The sequence below is a fragment of the Ananas comosus genome, linkage group 9 (genome assembly GCF_001540865.1).
Source record: "Ananas comosus cultivar F153 linkage group 9, ASM154086v1, whole genome shotgun sequence".
Taxonomy (NCBI): domain Eukaryota; kingdom Viridiplantae; phylum Streptophyta; class Magnoliopsida; order Poales; family Bromeliaceae; genus Ananas; species Ananas comosus.
In genome coordinates this window covers 4019168-4034567 of record NC_033629.1, presented here as the reverse complement: position 1 = coordinate 4034567, position 15400 = coordinate 4019168, and the positions used below count along the sequence as shown (strand labels likewise).

The following is a 15400-nucleotide window of genomic DNA, read 5'->3' as shown; positions in this document are numbered from 1 at the left end:
TAGTGTATATATATATATATATATATATATATATATATATATATATAAAACTAAATAATTATATATATATTTATTATTTGATTTTTAGCAAAAAAAATATAAAGCTGAGCTCAATTATAAAAAGATTCATTTATATGTAAAGTTTCAACCATTAGATCAAAGTCTAATGGGTAAGATTTTATAAATTTATTTTCTATATATATCCAATCTAATCCATTTAACTTATTGTTTGTTGGTCAGCTCGTGAGCCAGCTCGTGTTTGACTTGTTTATTAACAAGCCGAACACGAGCTGAATTTTTCGACTTGATACTTTAACGAGCCGGCTCGTGTTCGGCTCGTTCATTAAATGAACCGAACACAAGCCGGCCCCAACTTGCTCGTGTTCGGCTCATTGACACCCCTATATGTGAGATTAATGTAATATTGAAAACTTATGAGATATAGTTGTATCTTATATACTTCATCATCTCCAAGTCACCTGTTTAGGAGACTACAGGAATGTGTGCACCCCACTAAATGCACGTGCGCACGGCATGAGCCGAGCGGGCTGCGCACGTAGGATTTTGACTCACCTACACATAACCTGAAGTCTTATACCTTAGAGACGTGCCGACCGAGCAATCTTGCTTTTAGGACAGTGTCCAGCACAAGCTAGAAGTGGTTACTGGATCCTCGCACGTGAAGGAGCAATCTTGCTTGCAGACAGTGTCTAGCACAAGCTAGAAGGTGATTGCCGGATCCTCGCGCGTGGAGGAGCAATCTTGCTTGTAGAATAGTGCCTAGCACATCTCGACTGGATTTTGTTGTTGATCTTTGCATGCCTTTTTGAAAGAGCCGTTCAAACCTTGCTATTCAAACTATTTCAAAAAATAGACAGATTTTTTTGATGTTGGCACACATCGAGACAGAGCTCAAAGAAAATACCGCACAGAGGATCGATTTGACGACGGAGGCGCAGGCGGAGTCCGAGATGTTCATGCTCTTGAACTGGCTCGCGATTGCGTCGTCGTTCGTAGTGTTGCAGCAGCTGCTGCTCCCATTGGCGAAGCCGCAGAACGTCAGCGGCGCATTCAACGCCACGGGGTACCCTGCTCTCGCAAACATCACACGCATAAACACAACGAGCAATGGATTCAAACTCATAAAGAGAAACAGAGAAGAGAGGATCAAACACAAGGATAAGAGAAGAACCCACTCGAATCCGTGCACAAGGGCAAAGAATAGCAACTGGGTAGGAGGAAAATGAGGAGGAGGGGAAAGAGAGGAGCCATTGTTAGCTCCCACCAAAGGAGCTCCCTTTGACAAGGCCTATGACCATATCCATTTTATTGAGCTCCGAGAAGCGGGAAACATTACCCAGGATCGATCTGATAGGAAACAGCTTGAAAATGATACCGGCGCTGATACCACGTTGTCTAAAAGATTAATCTAATAAAAAACAATCCGTGAAATAAAGTCAAAAGAGAGAGAGAGAGAGAGATGGTCTGTGTCAGCAAAGAGTTGACCAAGGGCCTAAAGCAGCCAACATGATGGAACAAATGTATATCCAATTGCAAAGACTCTGCATTGATTTGAGGGGAGTGATTAAAGAAAGAGCAAGTGTAGCAAATGGGCAAAAATTGATGGTTTTAGAGAGAGGAGGAGAATGAAGTGGGTTTTATATATAGTTTATGTTCATGCGTTTATGTTTATATTCTAGTAGGTACTTGTGGTCGAGAGGTTAAATACAAAATATATATTTTCGTACGTACTTGTGGTCGAGAGAGGTTAGATACAAAATTGCGCGCCGAAATAAGTGTATGTGTTTTTAATGTGCCGTGTTATAAGCAGTTAAGCACCCCAAAAAGATCCGGCAAAACCTGTTCGATGAATTACTGGCCTTACCTATCTAGCATATTTGGCCAAAAATTTAATGGTCGGTATATGAGATCTTATGTTCGAAACCTAATTACTTAATATTTTTAGCCGATTTATTTTCTAAATAATGATCGAAATGAATAGCTTATCATTTTTTTTCTCTCAGAAAAAAAATAATAAAAAAGTATTGATGCATTGTCATTCATGAAGCGAAGAACCTAATTAGTTGGTAGCGCAATTTTAAGAGTTCATCTAAAATTGACAATACATCAACGACTTACTTGAGACTATATGAAACAACTATTGTATTCTAACATCCCGTTTGAATTGGATACAAGAGGGGGGTTAAGAGGGTTATCTCCCCTCTTGTACCCAAACGAAAAAATTGGGGGGTGGGAACACTTATTCCCACCCTATACCCGCAACCGGGTATAGGGTGGGAATAAGTGTTCCCACCCAAGGGTGGAACAACTTGTTCCCCCCTACAAGAGAGAGAGAGAGAGAGAGAGAGAGAGAGAGAGTGATTTTTNTTAAAATGTAAAAGGTTTAAAAATTTAAATTCAATTATAGGGGTAATATCATTATTTTCTATTTATAACTACCAACTATTTCACCTTATACTCACATTTTCATCCAAACACAATTTTTCTAGTTCCAGCTTATACTCATATTTTCATCCAAACACAATTTTTCTAGTTCCAGCTTATACTCACATTTTCATCCAAACAAAAAAATACCCTTGTTCCTACGAAAACCCATACTTGTACCTATCCCCGGTATAACTAGTTCTTGCTTATACCCGAACCAAACCGGTATAACTAGTTCTTGCTTATACCCGAACCAAACGAAGCCTAAAATATTAAGCTGTTAGAGAACGGTGTTTAAACATTTTTATATTTAACACTCCCCTCACGTTTGTGTTCGAAACTTTTTAGTCGGCCTATGACGTGGGCTTGAATTAAATGGGAAGAAATTAATATGCTAGGAGCCTGACGTGACTCGAACTCATGACCTCCTGCTCTATTACTATGTGAAACAACCATTGTACTTTAAAAGTTTAAGCTGTTAGAGTCTTAGAGAACGGTGTTTAAATATTTTTATATTTAACAGATTATTCGTGCGAGGCTTAAAGAGTTTGCGGATTGTAATTAGTGTAATGCTATAGTTTTCCTAAAATTCTACCATGAAGTGTGCGATTATAGATTTGCGAGCATATCAATTTTTATAGGGGCTTGATAGAGCCATCTACTCTAAACAATGATGGTGCATTTAGGGGTAAACTAAATTTTTAGTCCACTACCAGGAGGCCTTAGCATATTTTTCACTATTTTATACCCTATTGAAAACTTCACTTTTCTAACATTAAAAAGGGTCTAGGTTAATTTTAGGGATTGCATGGAATTACAATAATGGTAGAAATTTGACTTTAGAAAAAAAAAAAAAAGAGGGGGGAAGGGGAATCATTAAACAAAGTAGAATGATCATCTTTACAAAAAAAGAAAAAGAAAAAAAAAAGTCAACTTTTGAGGGCAAGGCCTTATTGGGTGTCATCGCTTTTTTTTTTAATGCTTTAAAAAAAAAGTTATGAAAGTGGATATGTCAATGGTTGGAATTTTTAGCTTTTGTTACGATTAGTTTTTTTTTTTTTTTGAGAAAGATAGGTAGCACGCTATCCGATTCGTTTATTTCATTTAGAAATAAACTTAGCTAGAAAGGTGAATCAACTAGGATTCAAACTTGAGTCTCGAATATCAACCACCAAACTCTTTGCCACTTGCTCTAAGGACGGTCGATTGTTATGATTAGTTAACTTGCAGTATATTTTGGATGGAAGAGAGATGATAATTTTTTTAAAAAGAAAACAATCAAGAAGCAAAATGAAAAACTGTTATTAATTCTAGATTTTTTTATTATTATTATTTTTTTTAACCGAACAAGCACTTTGGATAGAAGGATTTTTACCAATCCATCGTCCAATCTCATATTCTTTCACATATAGTTTTTATTTAAAAATATAGAAAATAGCAGCAATACCAAATAAGGCCTAAATTTGCAAATTTTAAGATTTTAAAAAATATATATAATAACTAAATTATTTTGGGGACTAAATCATAATTTCATTACTTTGCAAGGATCTCGGTACAACCTACATGTGGAAAAGCAGGGAAAAATGATGCTGTGTTAGTAGGAGGTAATCCACTGAGAATATATGATCATAAATCCTCAAAAATTTGGTCCTGTGTAACGTCTTCAAAGTGTGCCTCACCATAGATTCAATATTTTCCTTCGTTCCTTCTTTTTTTTTTTTTTTTTTTTTTTTTTGTTGTTGTCCTTTGTTGACATAATCAATAGTTTCTACAAACTTCAGGCACACTCCTCTACCTCATTACGGTGTTATCTTGATTTAAAATCAGAACCTATATCTGCAAACTTGAGTACCTTATTTATCTATGCTAAAGTGGATTGGTGTACGACACTTCAATAATCTCAATATATATTAGCAAATTTTTGGATTCAATTCCAATTGTAGCAATTTATGGTTTGAGTTTATGATTTACATCAAAAACACAAAAAGAAACAAAACAAAAACAAAAACAAAAAAGCGAGAACAAAAATAAAAAAAAAAGTCCAACAGTATAAGAGAGTTGGAGGGGTATATTTAAAGATATATCGTAAATTAGAAGTAGCAACTTCAAGTATCTTGAGATGGCGATGTAAAGCAAACCTTACATCATATATATTCTGGCTTTTTGTGTAACTATTGATATTGATGTTATCAGCATGTAGGTAATGAAGCAATGCTTATTTCTTCACTCTCTGCTGTCTCTAATTTCTCAGGATATACCCTAAACTTATCTTGCAAAGAACAAAGAATGCGAAATTTTTCGATCTACGAAACAAGCTAATATCAAGAAAAATTTGTGAACTGAAAGAAGAGCAACAACATCTGAAGTTATATGAAATTGTACATGATCTCGAAAGCCGAGATACAAAGAAACTGCAAGAGCAAAAACAACAGCTCAACAATGACAAAACCTTCAATTCCAATTTTTTCAAGTTCAATGATACGCAAGATAAACAGACAGCAAATGCCCAAAACGGTCAAAACCATTCCATCAGTCGCAATTCCTAGCAGCAGAGCTGTTTCCAAAGATCACTTAAAAGAGAAAGCTCGCCAAAATTACAAATAGAGCCAACACAAAAGCCGAAAGTTTTCGTGAAAAGCTTTCCATCTTGGACGCTGACGAGGAAGGCCCACCTGGGGGCGACGCTGGGGCATTCGCTATGCTCTCCTTTGGGCAAGTGTAGTTGCAGAGGCTCGGCCGAACAACTCTATAGACACCTTTAATTGTCAAGAGAAAAATATCCTTCTTGTTATCCTCCGCGAATGAGACTATATAGCCTAGTGAGGGGAGGGTGCTCCCGGCTACAGAATCGCAGGCAATAGGAGAGCTCTTGGAGCAACTGAAGGGAATTAATGTGCTAGTGTAATTTCCGCTTGCTTCAGGGTTCTCGGTACCTGCCCACATTACCGTTGCATAGAGATCGGCATATATGTACCTATAATCCCACAGAAATAAGAGAAGCTAAAAAAAAAAGAAATAATTGAACCAATGGATTGTGCATCACTTAGTTTGATTCGGCTTTATGGTGTGATTTGTAAACCAAATCCAGACCAAAGTATGGAGATGAATCAAACCAAACTGAACCAAAGTAATCTGGTTTGGTTTTGATGATTTAATTGGTTCAAACAGGAATACCCTTTGGGCTAATATGTATCAAATTATTATATCAAACTTATAACTATGATCAATCATATCCTTAAAATCTTGAAGCTAAAAACAAGAGTACTTGGACATTATAACCGCTTAATCATCATAAAACAACTAATGTATCAAACAAATTGGAAATTCAGTTAATTTGGATTATTCGGTTCTCTGTTCGCAAAAGCAGACCGAACCAAATTACTAATAAGCCGCAAAACAACTGAAATAACTCGGTTCGATTTGGTAATTTGGTTTGGAACAAATAGTGCACAACAGTAAGGGCATGTTTGGTTCACCTATTTTAGACTATGGAATCGGAATGAAATTTATTGATTTCGATAGTTATCGTTTGTTTTATAGGAATCGGATTGCTGTTTCCACTCCGGAATGGGAACGGCCAAATCCATTTAGGGCATGTTTGGTTCACCTATTTTAGACTATAGAATCGAAATGAAATTCATTGATTCCAATAGTTGTCGTTTGTCTTATAGGAATCGGATTGCAGTTCCCATTCCACTCCGGAATGGGAATGGCCAAATCTATTTATGGCCAAATCCGGCTTTGAATTCCGGATTGGCCCATTCCAAAATAAACTATTCAAAATCCTTTTTCACCAACACCTACCTCCTCTCCCTTCATCACTTTCCTCTCTCTTAATCAAAACCCTCTCTCAAAAATTCTAAATTTCTATTCCGATTTCCATTCCGATTTCCATTCCAATAATGAACCAAACATTTTTGGATAATTCGTTATTCCATTCCCCATTCCAAAGCAATCCAATTTCATTTTTCGTTCTTATTCCAATCATGAACCAAACATGTCCTAAATGGATCTAAAAGTGATCAACAAACTACGTATGGAAGAAATAGTTCAACGACAAGTTGTAAGTATATTTACCTTCCAAACATGCATGGATCAGTCATTGACCGATACACATAACCACCGGTAATAGATGCAGCTCCGACATTTGTTGCAGAAGAGTGCAAATAGCCCATGACAGGGAAGATAGGATTTATGGAGCTAAGTGATGTATTCCCCCCTGGAGTCCATGGTGGGATGTAAAGATCAAAACCTTCATAAACACGCCATCCATAGTTTCCGGCCTTTGTTATTAGATCTACTTCTTCATAATTTTCCTATATGTGTAGGAGTTCAAAGCAGTCCAAATTATTACACATTTACACTACTCACCGAACTTTGAATTATTTTGAGATGGAATGGAAAAATTCACCAATGATAACAAAGTTTGAATCATATGAGTGAAGAAGTAATAATGACAGAAGAGGAACCCTCTTGGGCGTGAATCCGGTTAGTTTCGTCATTCTTCATAAAAAAAAAGGAGCTGAAGTTTGCTTCTTTTTTTTTTTTTTTTCCTTTTGTTGGAAACAATCTGTTTAACGGAAACTACAAATTGCAAAAAATAAATTATTTAGAAAATCTCAAGCTGGAGTTGAGTTAAATTTTAGAAGCTGAAATATAAGCACGTCGCCACAAAGACATGCATTATTAATATAAATAACATCATCATTATGAGCATTTTCTGGTGGCAATAATTACCTTATCTCCAGTTATCATGAATTTTCTCTATTCATGGCAAGAAACTTCTTATTTAGAAAAGTTTCGTCTTACAAGTTATATAAGCACAACCATCAAAAGAATATCATCATTTGCCAGTTTGACGTTAGAAGAAGAAATATTGTATAATTCTCAAGTCAATGAGGATGCAGCAGAATTACGGAAAGAAGCTGGGTAGAGATACCTGGGCGACATCTCCACAGAAGAAATACGACGGCCTTTGTGAATCAAAGCTGCACCGCCACGGATTTCTCAAACCAAAGGCCCAAACCTCAGGTAGGAATCCACTATCATCAGCATATGGATTATCTTTTGGAATGGAATAATTCCCCCATAAACTAAGGTTATTTATCATGTTGGAACCTAAAATTGTAACCATCATAATTAGGAAAGACGGAAGAATAGAAAAGTTTGCTACATAAGCAACTTCAAGAAAATATGACAATGTGCAATGAAAATTTTATTTCTCAATTTGGATATAACAACAAAGATACATAATGATGGGAAATTGAGTGGGATTGCAATTTAACTATCGGTATATTTAATACATCCAATGAAGGCTATACTGATTTAAGCCAGTTAGATTACCGAAGTTCAGGGTATCATTGGTACCAACACGGAATATACATATTTCCGAAGTACTAACAACACTAGTTTGTGCCTAGTACTCCAGACCCATGCCAATGATTATATATTTGTTTTTGATGCATGAATATCTTGTCCAGCATATCCCTTTTATTTGCCCAAGTGGCATGAAATAATTGGTTGATGAGGTGTATTAGACAACGTCTATGACCATATAATATACTTACAAAACATTTTTCTACCAATATGATGAATTATCCCCTAGGTGGAACACATTAACTTGAAAAAGCATGATCACGAGAGAGAGAGAGAGAGAGAGAGAGAGAGAGAGCTAACGAATATAATAGAACTTTTGATCAATAACAACTATCATATAAAATTTAGTATATGCTAACTAGTTTTGAGTAGGAAAAAAAACAAAGAAGATTCTTATCTAGAATGTCATAAATTAAGTACTGTTCTTATAATTGCTCACGGAAGCAAAAGCATAACTAACCTATGCTTCCAGTTTCTACAGAATATGGCATTAAAGTAGTAAATAAAACTTAATTACAGGAGATGCTATAGATGGTTTGGATTGTGCCAAAAAAGGAAGGGAAGAAGCAGCCCTTTGGCGGCTATTTTATTTTAGAAACCTACTTGGCATGCTATCAATGTCGAGCCGCAGAATTTTTCCAAGAACTGATCTTTTATTTTGAGCAAAGTTGAAAGGATCTCCTACATTGCCACCATCTCCCATCATGAAATACAGATATCCATCTGCAGGCCCGAAAAGTATTTGCCCTCCATGATGAGTTGTATACGGGAGCCCCATTGTAAATATCCTTCTGACTTCAATCGGATTGGCTGTTTTTGTCTGAAGGAAAAAAGAAAACTTGCATAGAACATTGTTGTTGAACATGTTTTGTCCATTAGTCAGCTATAGATAAACAGCACTAAATGTTGAGGCGAAGGAAAAAAAGAAGAAGAAAAGAAAGATATTTACACATACCGTGGAAGGTGTCGATGAGGAACTATTAGCAGTATATTCTGCAATGACACTATTGTACTGGCATGGCTGAGCACCATTATCCATGCCGAGCTTTGAAGGATCACAGTTAATATCAGAATTACATGAACATCTTCCGGAACATCTGGATGACTGAGATTTGTCGCAACTATATGAAACAAAGAAACGACCGTTGGCTGCAAATTTGGGATGAAATGCGAGACCGAGCAGCCCAAACTCATTTTCAAAATGAACAACATCAGTCAAATCAAGAAAGGGATTCGCCTGATCGTATTGCAATTTTCCTCCCGATCCTTGTTCCGGAACAGTAGCCAGCCATATCTTACCTGCTTGGTTGCTTATAAATACACGATTTGATCCGTCGGGGTGAGGAACCATGTTGAGATACATGCCATTATCAATCCTTTCAAGACACAAACCTTTTGGAGGGGGAGAGCTTTGGGTCAAGTTGAATGAAGCCGATGTGCCATCGAAGCATACTAACTGATCATTAGATGAGCCTCCGAATGCTGCACAAAAGTCAGACTCTGATTTATAAGTATCGGTAAGTTTAGACGAAGATCCAGCAGTTCCTTGGGAGAAAGGAGAGTTTGTTATGGGTACATCCTTGCAAGTGTCCCAAACAGTCATACAGAAATCTGAGGAATTGCCGGAGTTTGATGAAATGGTTGAGTTGCACAAGAGAGGAACTGTTTGAAGCTTAGGTTGGACATTGAATAAGTCGCCTGAATATGGATCACATTTCTGCATATGCAATAGACTTATTTTCTTAAGAAATCAACTCCAAGTTCATAGATTGAGATTGAATACTTTACGCATTTACAAATAAACAGAAAACCAAGAGAGGACAATTGGGAAATATATGGCCTTATTTATGAAAAAAAAACTATGAAAGATAAAACAAAAAATGTCAACAGATGCATGGTAAAGAGGCATTATGATGTGTAAACACAAAAGGGACCAAGAAAAAAAGTGCTTCACAAAGTTGACACTCTTTGCTTATACAACATCAGATACCTAATATGTTCAAAAAGAGAAACGAAGCAGCCCAGTGTTTCCGTGTTTCATTCATTCAAATGACTTTCAGCTAGGACTCGGGAGATTCTTAGTACAGATAATCTGAAATCTAGGTTGAAGAGAACATACAGTTACAAAGAAAGAAAAGTTCAGCAGAAAAGTATACAATCTTCAATTATACACAAAAGCAGCTACTCGACGAGCTATATTTTGTGAGCTATAATTTCAAGAGATAATGATATAGCAAACAGATTAAGTGAATTAAAAGGAAAACAAGAGTTTCAATGACGCAAAATATGTCAGTCTTCTTTCCTACACCTACAAGCAACCAAGAAAAACTTCTGTCCATTCTAAGAGTACAAAAATAATCATAACTGAATGATGCAACTTGACAAGTAGGAGACATCAAAATATGTCAATCTTCTTTCCTGCACCTACAAGCAACCAAGAAAAACTTCTGTCCATTCTAAGAGTAGAAAAATAAGCATAACTGAATGATGCAACTTGACAAGTAGGAGACACCTCTGCTCAACACTATCTGATATATCAGTTATCAAAACAAGTCACTGGAATGTGGAGAGTCCCTGTCCAATTTACCCAGAAACACAGATAAAAGTAGGACAAAAGACTGCAACGGATAACCATGTTACCTCATGCAAACAGTAAGATTAAAGTACTACCGACCAAAACAATACGATCATTATATAATAACCCAATATGAATTCCTGTTTTGGAATTTTATAATGATTGGCAGGGGCACTAGTCAAGATTCAGGTTGTGTAAAGTGCAATTCATGAAACAGAATGGATCTCATTCACACCATGTGGACCGAAAAGATTGGCAGAGTGCAATTCATGGTGTTAGGGAGGCCCCATCTCCATCACATAAACAATGGAGATGCCTTGTCCTTACTTTTCCATTTGAATCTTGACTTTTCCATTTGAATCTTGATAATGAATGTAGGAAGATTAGATTCCATGCCACGCGATCTAGACATTCAGATCCTTGACTAGTGCATTTTAACCCTTGGTGCTTTCAACCTCAAAATGGCCATGTTGTCAACATGCAACTCGCGTTGGCAGGACCATAGTTACCGGGATCATAGACTCCCCCTCCAAACTGCGACCCAGAATGAAGGTACTGATTCTTGGCAGGTTCTCGATTCGGACACAAAAAGTGACAAACCGGAATAGCATAGAAGTACTCTGATTTTTCTAGATCTAATTTGTTTGTTACCCGAAAGAAGCGTGTTTTACTAGATATAGTAAAGTAAACGAGTCATACTCATTGGAAAAAAATTTGACGTGGTTTTGATTAGAAGAGAGAATACACAATCTAACCTTATTGAAAGTACAGAACTATACGGTAATACAGGTAAGTTATTTAGCTTTTTATAAATGTCGATCTGTATTGACGTTTTAAAAGGCCACATGGAATAATGTTCTGACTAATCCTACCTCCCTCATACTGAAAACTAGTGAACCACATTTCCTTACCCATACCACGCACCACAGCATATCCCGTTCCAGGTAACATTGGGCAGGACATAGGGGGATCATAGGGAAGTGTTAAACTCATTCAAGATGTTGTGGTAAGCATCTTGCATTACATGAGTGGAGGCTTTTATCATGACCCGTAAGAACCCGACGTCCTCCCTGCCCGAGTTGCATGATGACAATCATGTCATTTCGCATCTTGGAGTCACGGACACAAGGCAGGGGACACAATACGACTTGGTCATGGCGACTCGACAACTTTAAAAGGATTAGTATATGGACACGGTATGAACACCGCTAATAAAATATAGTATTATTAATATAATAACAAAAAAAATTATATATAAAGTATTAATTTTGCTAAAATATTGTTATACTTCTCATACGAATGAATATTAATATAATTCTCATTGACAGTTCATATATTTTAAGAAAAAATTCTATCCGCCATACATAGTTTATTTATATCATTCAAAAAATTTTATATGCATTCATCAAGAAACCAAGATATCTATCATCTTACATTATATATGCATAAAAAAGTAAAATAAAAATATATTTTTTTATGGGATGCGTCATAGAAGAGTGCTGAACACGTAGATATGAGTCTGACATGAACACACGTGTGTCAGACACGAACACGCGAGGCTTATAGCTACGTCCATGATACATAGTTTCACATAGAAACCATAGAGCATTCGGGTTTAAAAAACACCCTTTCTTTGTACTCCCAAAAGCAATTAAGAACAGGAGAAATCCGGAAGCGGCGTTTCATCGAGCACTTGGCGGGCACTGAAAAAAAAAATACAGCTGTGAGAGCTCAGGGCCAATACCGCGCAGAGGATTGACTTGACCACATTGGCGCAAGCGGAGTCAGAGATGTTCGAGCTCTTGAACCGGCTCGCGATCGCACCGTCGTCGGTCGCATTGCAGCAGCTGCTGCTCCCGTTGGCGTAGCCGCAGAACGCCAGCGGCGCCTTCGTCGCCACAGGGTACTCTGCTCATGAGCACACAAACCAGCATTGGATTCAAACACGAACACACAAAAAGCGCAAAGGATCAATACAAGGACAAAAAAGAAAAAGACCCACTTGAATCCGTGCACAGGGGCAAAGAATGGCAACTGGGTAGGAGGAAGAGGATGAGGACGAGGAGGAGAGGAGCCATTGTTGGTGCCCACCTCATATTGACCAAAGGAGGGGCCTTTGAGAGGGATTGTGATCACAGTAACCACCATTTTATTGAGAAAACATGCAATGGAACAGTGTAGGAGTTGACCAAGTATATAGAACGACTCAAATAATGAATGTTAGAAAAACATTTTAATAATAATAAAATTTGATATGTGAGATTGTGTGTTGACTTGTGGGAGATATTAAAGAATGGGAGGGAGGAGAGAGCATCTTAAACAAAAGAAGAGAATAAAAAGAGTTGACACTTAGTTTGCTTGCTTTAGGGTGTTTATGTTTATATTTATAGGCAGTTGTGGTTGGGAGGTTAGAAGATAAGAGGGTGTGGGCCATATTCTTATGGATTGAATTGAACATCAAATTGCTACCCAAATTACTGTTGATTCAGGCTTCCTTTGGTATTGTGAGAAAATTGCATTACGTGCGATAAAAAATTACCATGAGAAAATATCTTGCGGTCCCACCGGAGAGCGCAAATACATATTCCTATGCGATTTTACTCCAACTCCATTTTATCTAATAGCATTAGATAGGCCTCAATACCAAACTAAGTCTTAAAGTGACTAGCATCTTCTTGTATAGCGGGATATCAGGTTGGACTGAGTCACGCTCGAAATGATAGAAGATCGAATTGGGCTGAGCATGTCCAAAGTGGCAGGTGGCTGATTGGATCAAGTCACAATCAAGATTCATGGGCGTTGTATCTGTATGTTTTAAGTGAATTCATTGATTAGCGCCAATGATTCGTCAATTACTATCCGATCATGAGCTGTGTTTAGATTTTTATAGATCACGAGAAAGTTTTCTGAAAAAATATTATTTAAGTAAAAAAAATAAAAATTGAGAACTTGATATTCGAGTAGTTCAATTTGAATGAACATGTCGTCCGTCGAACTTTAAAAATTTTGTAATTAACCGGTTAAACTTATATTCCTAAGTTTAAAATGGATATAAAAGTAAAATTATGGGCAAAAACGATACTGGGAAAAGGCCTTTTGACGTCAAAAATATTGTCTTGCAACACAAAATAAGTTGATTTTGACATTTGGCTGTTAAAACTAAGTATGATAGTTGCGGTCAAATTTATTGGCATAGTTAATTTTTAGCATCAAAAAAACTTATTGCTGTCATATATTATTTATTGTTTTATGACCATTTAGTTTTTTTTTTTTTGATTAAATAGGGATGAACTATGGCCATTTAGTTACCTTATGCTAAATTCATGAAATAAATCTAGATGCCTTTTTATAAATTTTAAAAAATTGGATGTACCAGATAAATTGATGAAATAATCAACAACCACCTCTCTCTCTCTCTCTCTCTCACACACACACGCACACATACCACACACAGATATATACTATCACAATAATAATAAAATATTCGATCAATACTGTCCGTCCTTAGCGCAAGTGACAAAAGATTTAGTGGTTGGTATCTGAGATCCCATGTTTAGAATCTATTGTTTCACATTTCTACCTAAGTTTATTTGTAAAAAAGATAAACAAAGTAGATAGCATGCTACATTCCTCTCTCTCAAAAAAAATAAAAATGATCAACGACCGTCCCTAGGGCAAGTGGCAAAGGGTTTGGTGGCTGGTACACGAGGTCCCAAGTTCGAATCCTAGTTGATTCACATTTCCAGGTAAGTTTATTTCTAAATTAAATAAACAAACCAGGTAGTATACTACCTATCTCTCAAAAAACAAAAAAATGATCAAACAATGTAATTCCAGTTGTAAGGTACTTCAATAAAGTTGCCTGTTAGTTCAGGATTAAGGCAAGGCAATGTTTAGGGAAAACTTCAAAAAACCCCCCTGTGGTTTCCAACTTTCTCACTTTAGTACCCTGTGGTTTAAAGTGTATCAATTTGCCCCCATGTGGTTTTGTTTTTATTTTTTCTATAGCTTTTTTCTTAATATTTCGTTAAATTATATGCAAAAAAACATCAGATATCCATCTAGATTTACCGAATATTTACTTTAGTACCCTTTAATTTTAATTTTGTTACTGATTTGAGAAAAAAAAAAAATAAAATCGATAAAAAAAAAGAGAAAAACGAAACCACAGGGGGGCAAATTGATACACTTTAAACCACAGGGTACTAAAGTGAGAAAGTTGAAAATCACAGGGGGGGTTTTTGAAGTTATCACTTTACTATAAAATAGAGTTAGGGTTCCACCACATGTTTGAGACATTTTGTTAGCTTTTTTTTTTCCCTAAAAAAATCCCGTTTACTAGAAAATAGAGTTAGGGTTCCACCACATGTTTGAGACATTTTGTTAGCTTTTTTTTTTCCCTAAAAAAAAAAAACAAAATATTATTTAATGAGAAGCATTGTTATCCAAATAGAGGCTGTTTCTAAATATCAGTATAGAAACTCACCATATATATAATATATATATTATATGCAGTTCAGCCAATCGAGGATCAAAAAATAATTCAGGAAATCCAGTGGATATCCCTTTCACTATAAGTCAAGGGGATGGATTTGAGTGATTTTTCTTTTTCTTTTTTTTTAAACCCAAGTTGTAATAATATACAATAAAAATAAATAATAAAATAAAGAATTCCAACTTGAAATTGGAATCAATGGATCCCACTTGATAGATAAAGATAGAAGAGAAGGGGTTGATTTCTGTGCGTTGGTTGAATCAGACCATTGACATTTCAGTGTTTGACCAGCTGTACTTAGCGCAGCCGGTTAAGGAGTATCCGAGATTCTAAATTTGGGGTTTAGTTGTTTCATATTTTTAGCTAAATTTATTTTTTTAAAAGAATAAATAAAGCATATGGCTTGCAACTTTTATCTCTCTTTTAAAAAAAATAATTATATGAACGTACATTTTACACTCAAAGATCCAAGAATTGATAGAATCCTTTTAGATTTGAGTAAAAAATAA

The 15400-nt window shown here is 36.2% G+C and overlaps 2 protein-coding genes across 2 annotated transcripts in view; both read right to left on the bottom strand.

Moving 5' to 3' along the window:
* LOC109715694 (HIPL1 protein-like) overlaps positions 1-1339 on the bottom strand; it is a 10262-nt gene extending 8923 nt beyond the window's left edge. Inside the window, exons 1-2 of the mRNA XM_020240815.1 lie at positions 1197-1339; positions 926-1089 (exon numbers count right to left, since the gene is read on the bottom strand). Coding sequence (XP_020096404.1) covers positions 926-1089; positions 1197-1272 — 240 coding nt within the window. The 5' untranslated portion in view covers positions 1273-1339. The remainder of the gene's footprint in view (positions 1-925; positions 1090-1196) is intronic.
* On the bottom strand, positions 4767-12762 carry LOC109715917 (HIPL1 protein-like). The gene is made up of 7 exons (XM_020241156.1): positions 12399-12762; positions 12141-12304; positions 8777-9538; positions 8425-8641; positions 7385-7563; positions 6523-6761; positions 4767-5419 (listed from the first exon to the last, which is right to left on the bottom strand). Exons 1-7 carry the CDS (start codon positions 12490-12492, stop codon positions 5017-5019), a joined length of 2058 nt encoding a protein of 685 aa, XP_020096745.1. The 5' UTR covers positions 12493-12762; the 3' UTR covers positions 4767-5016.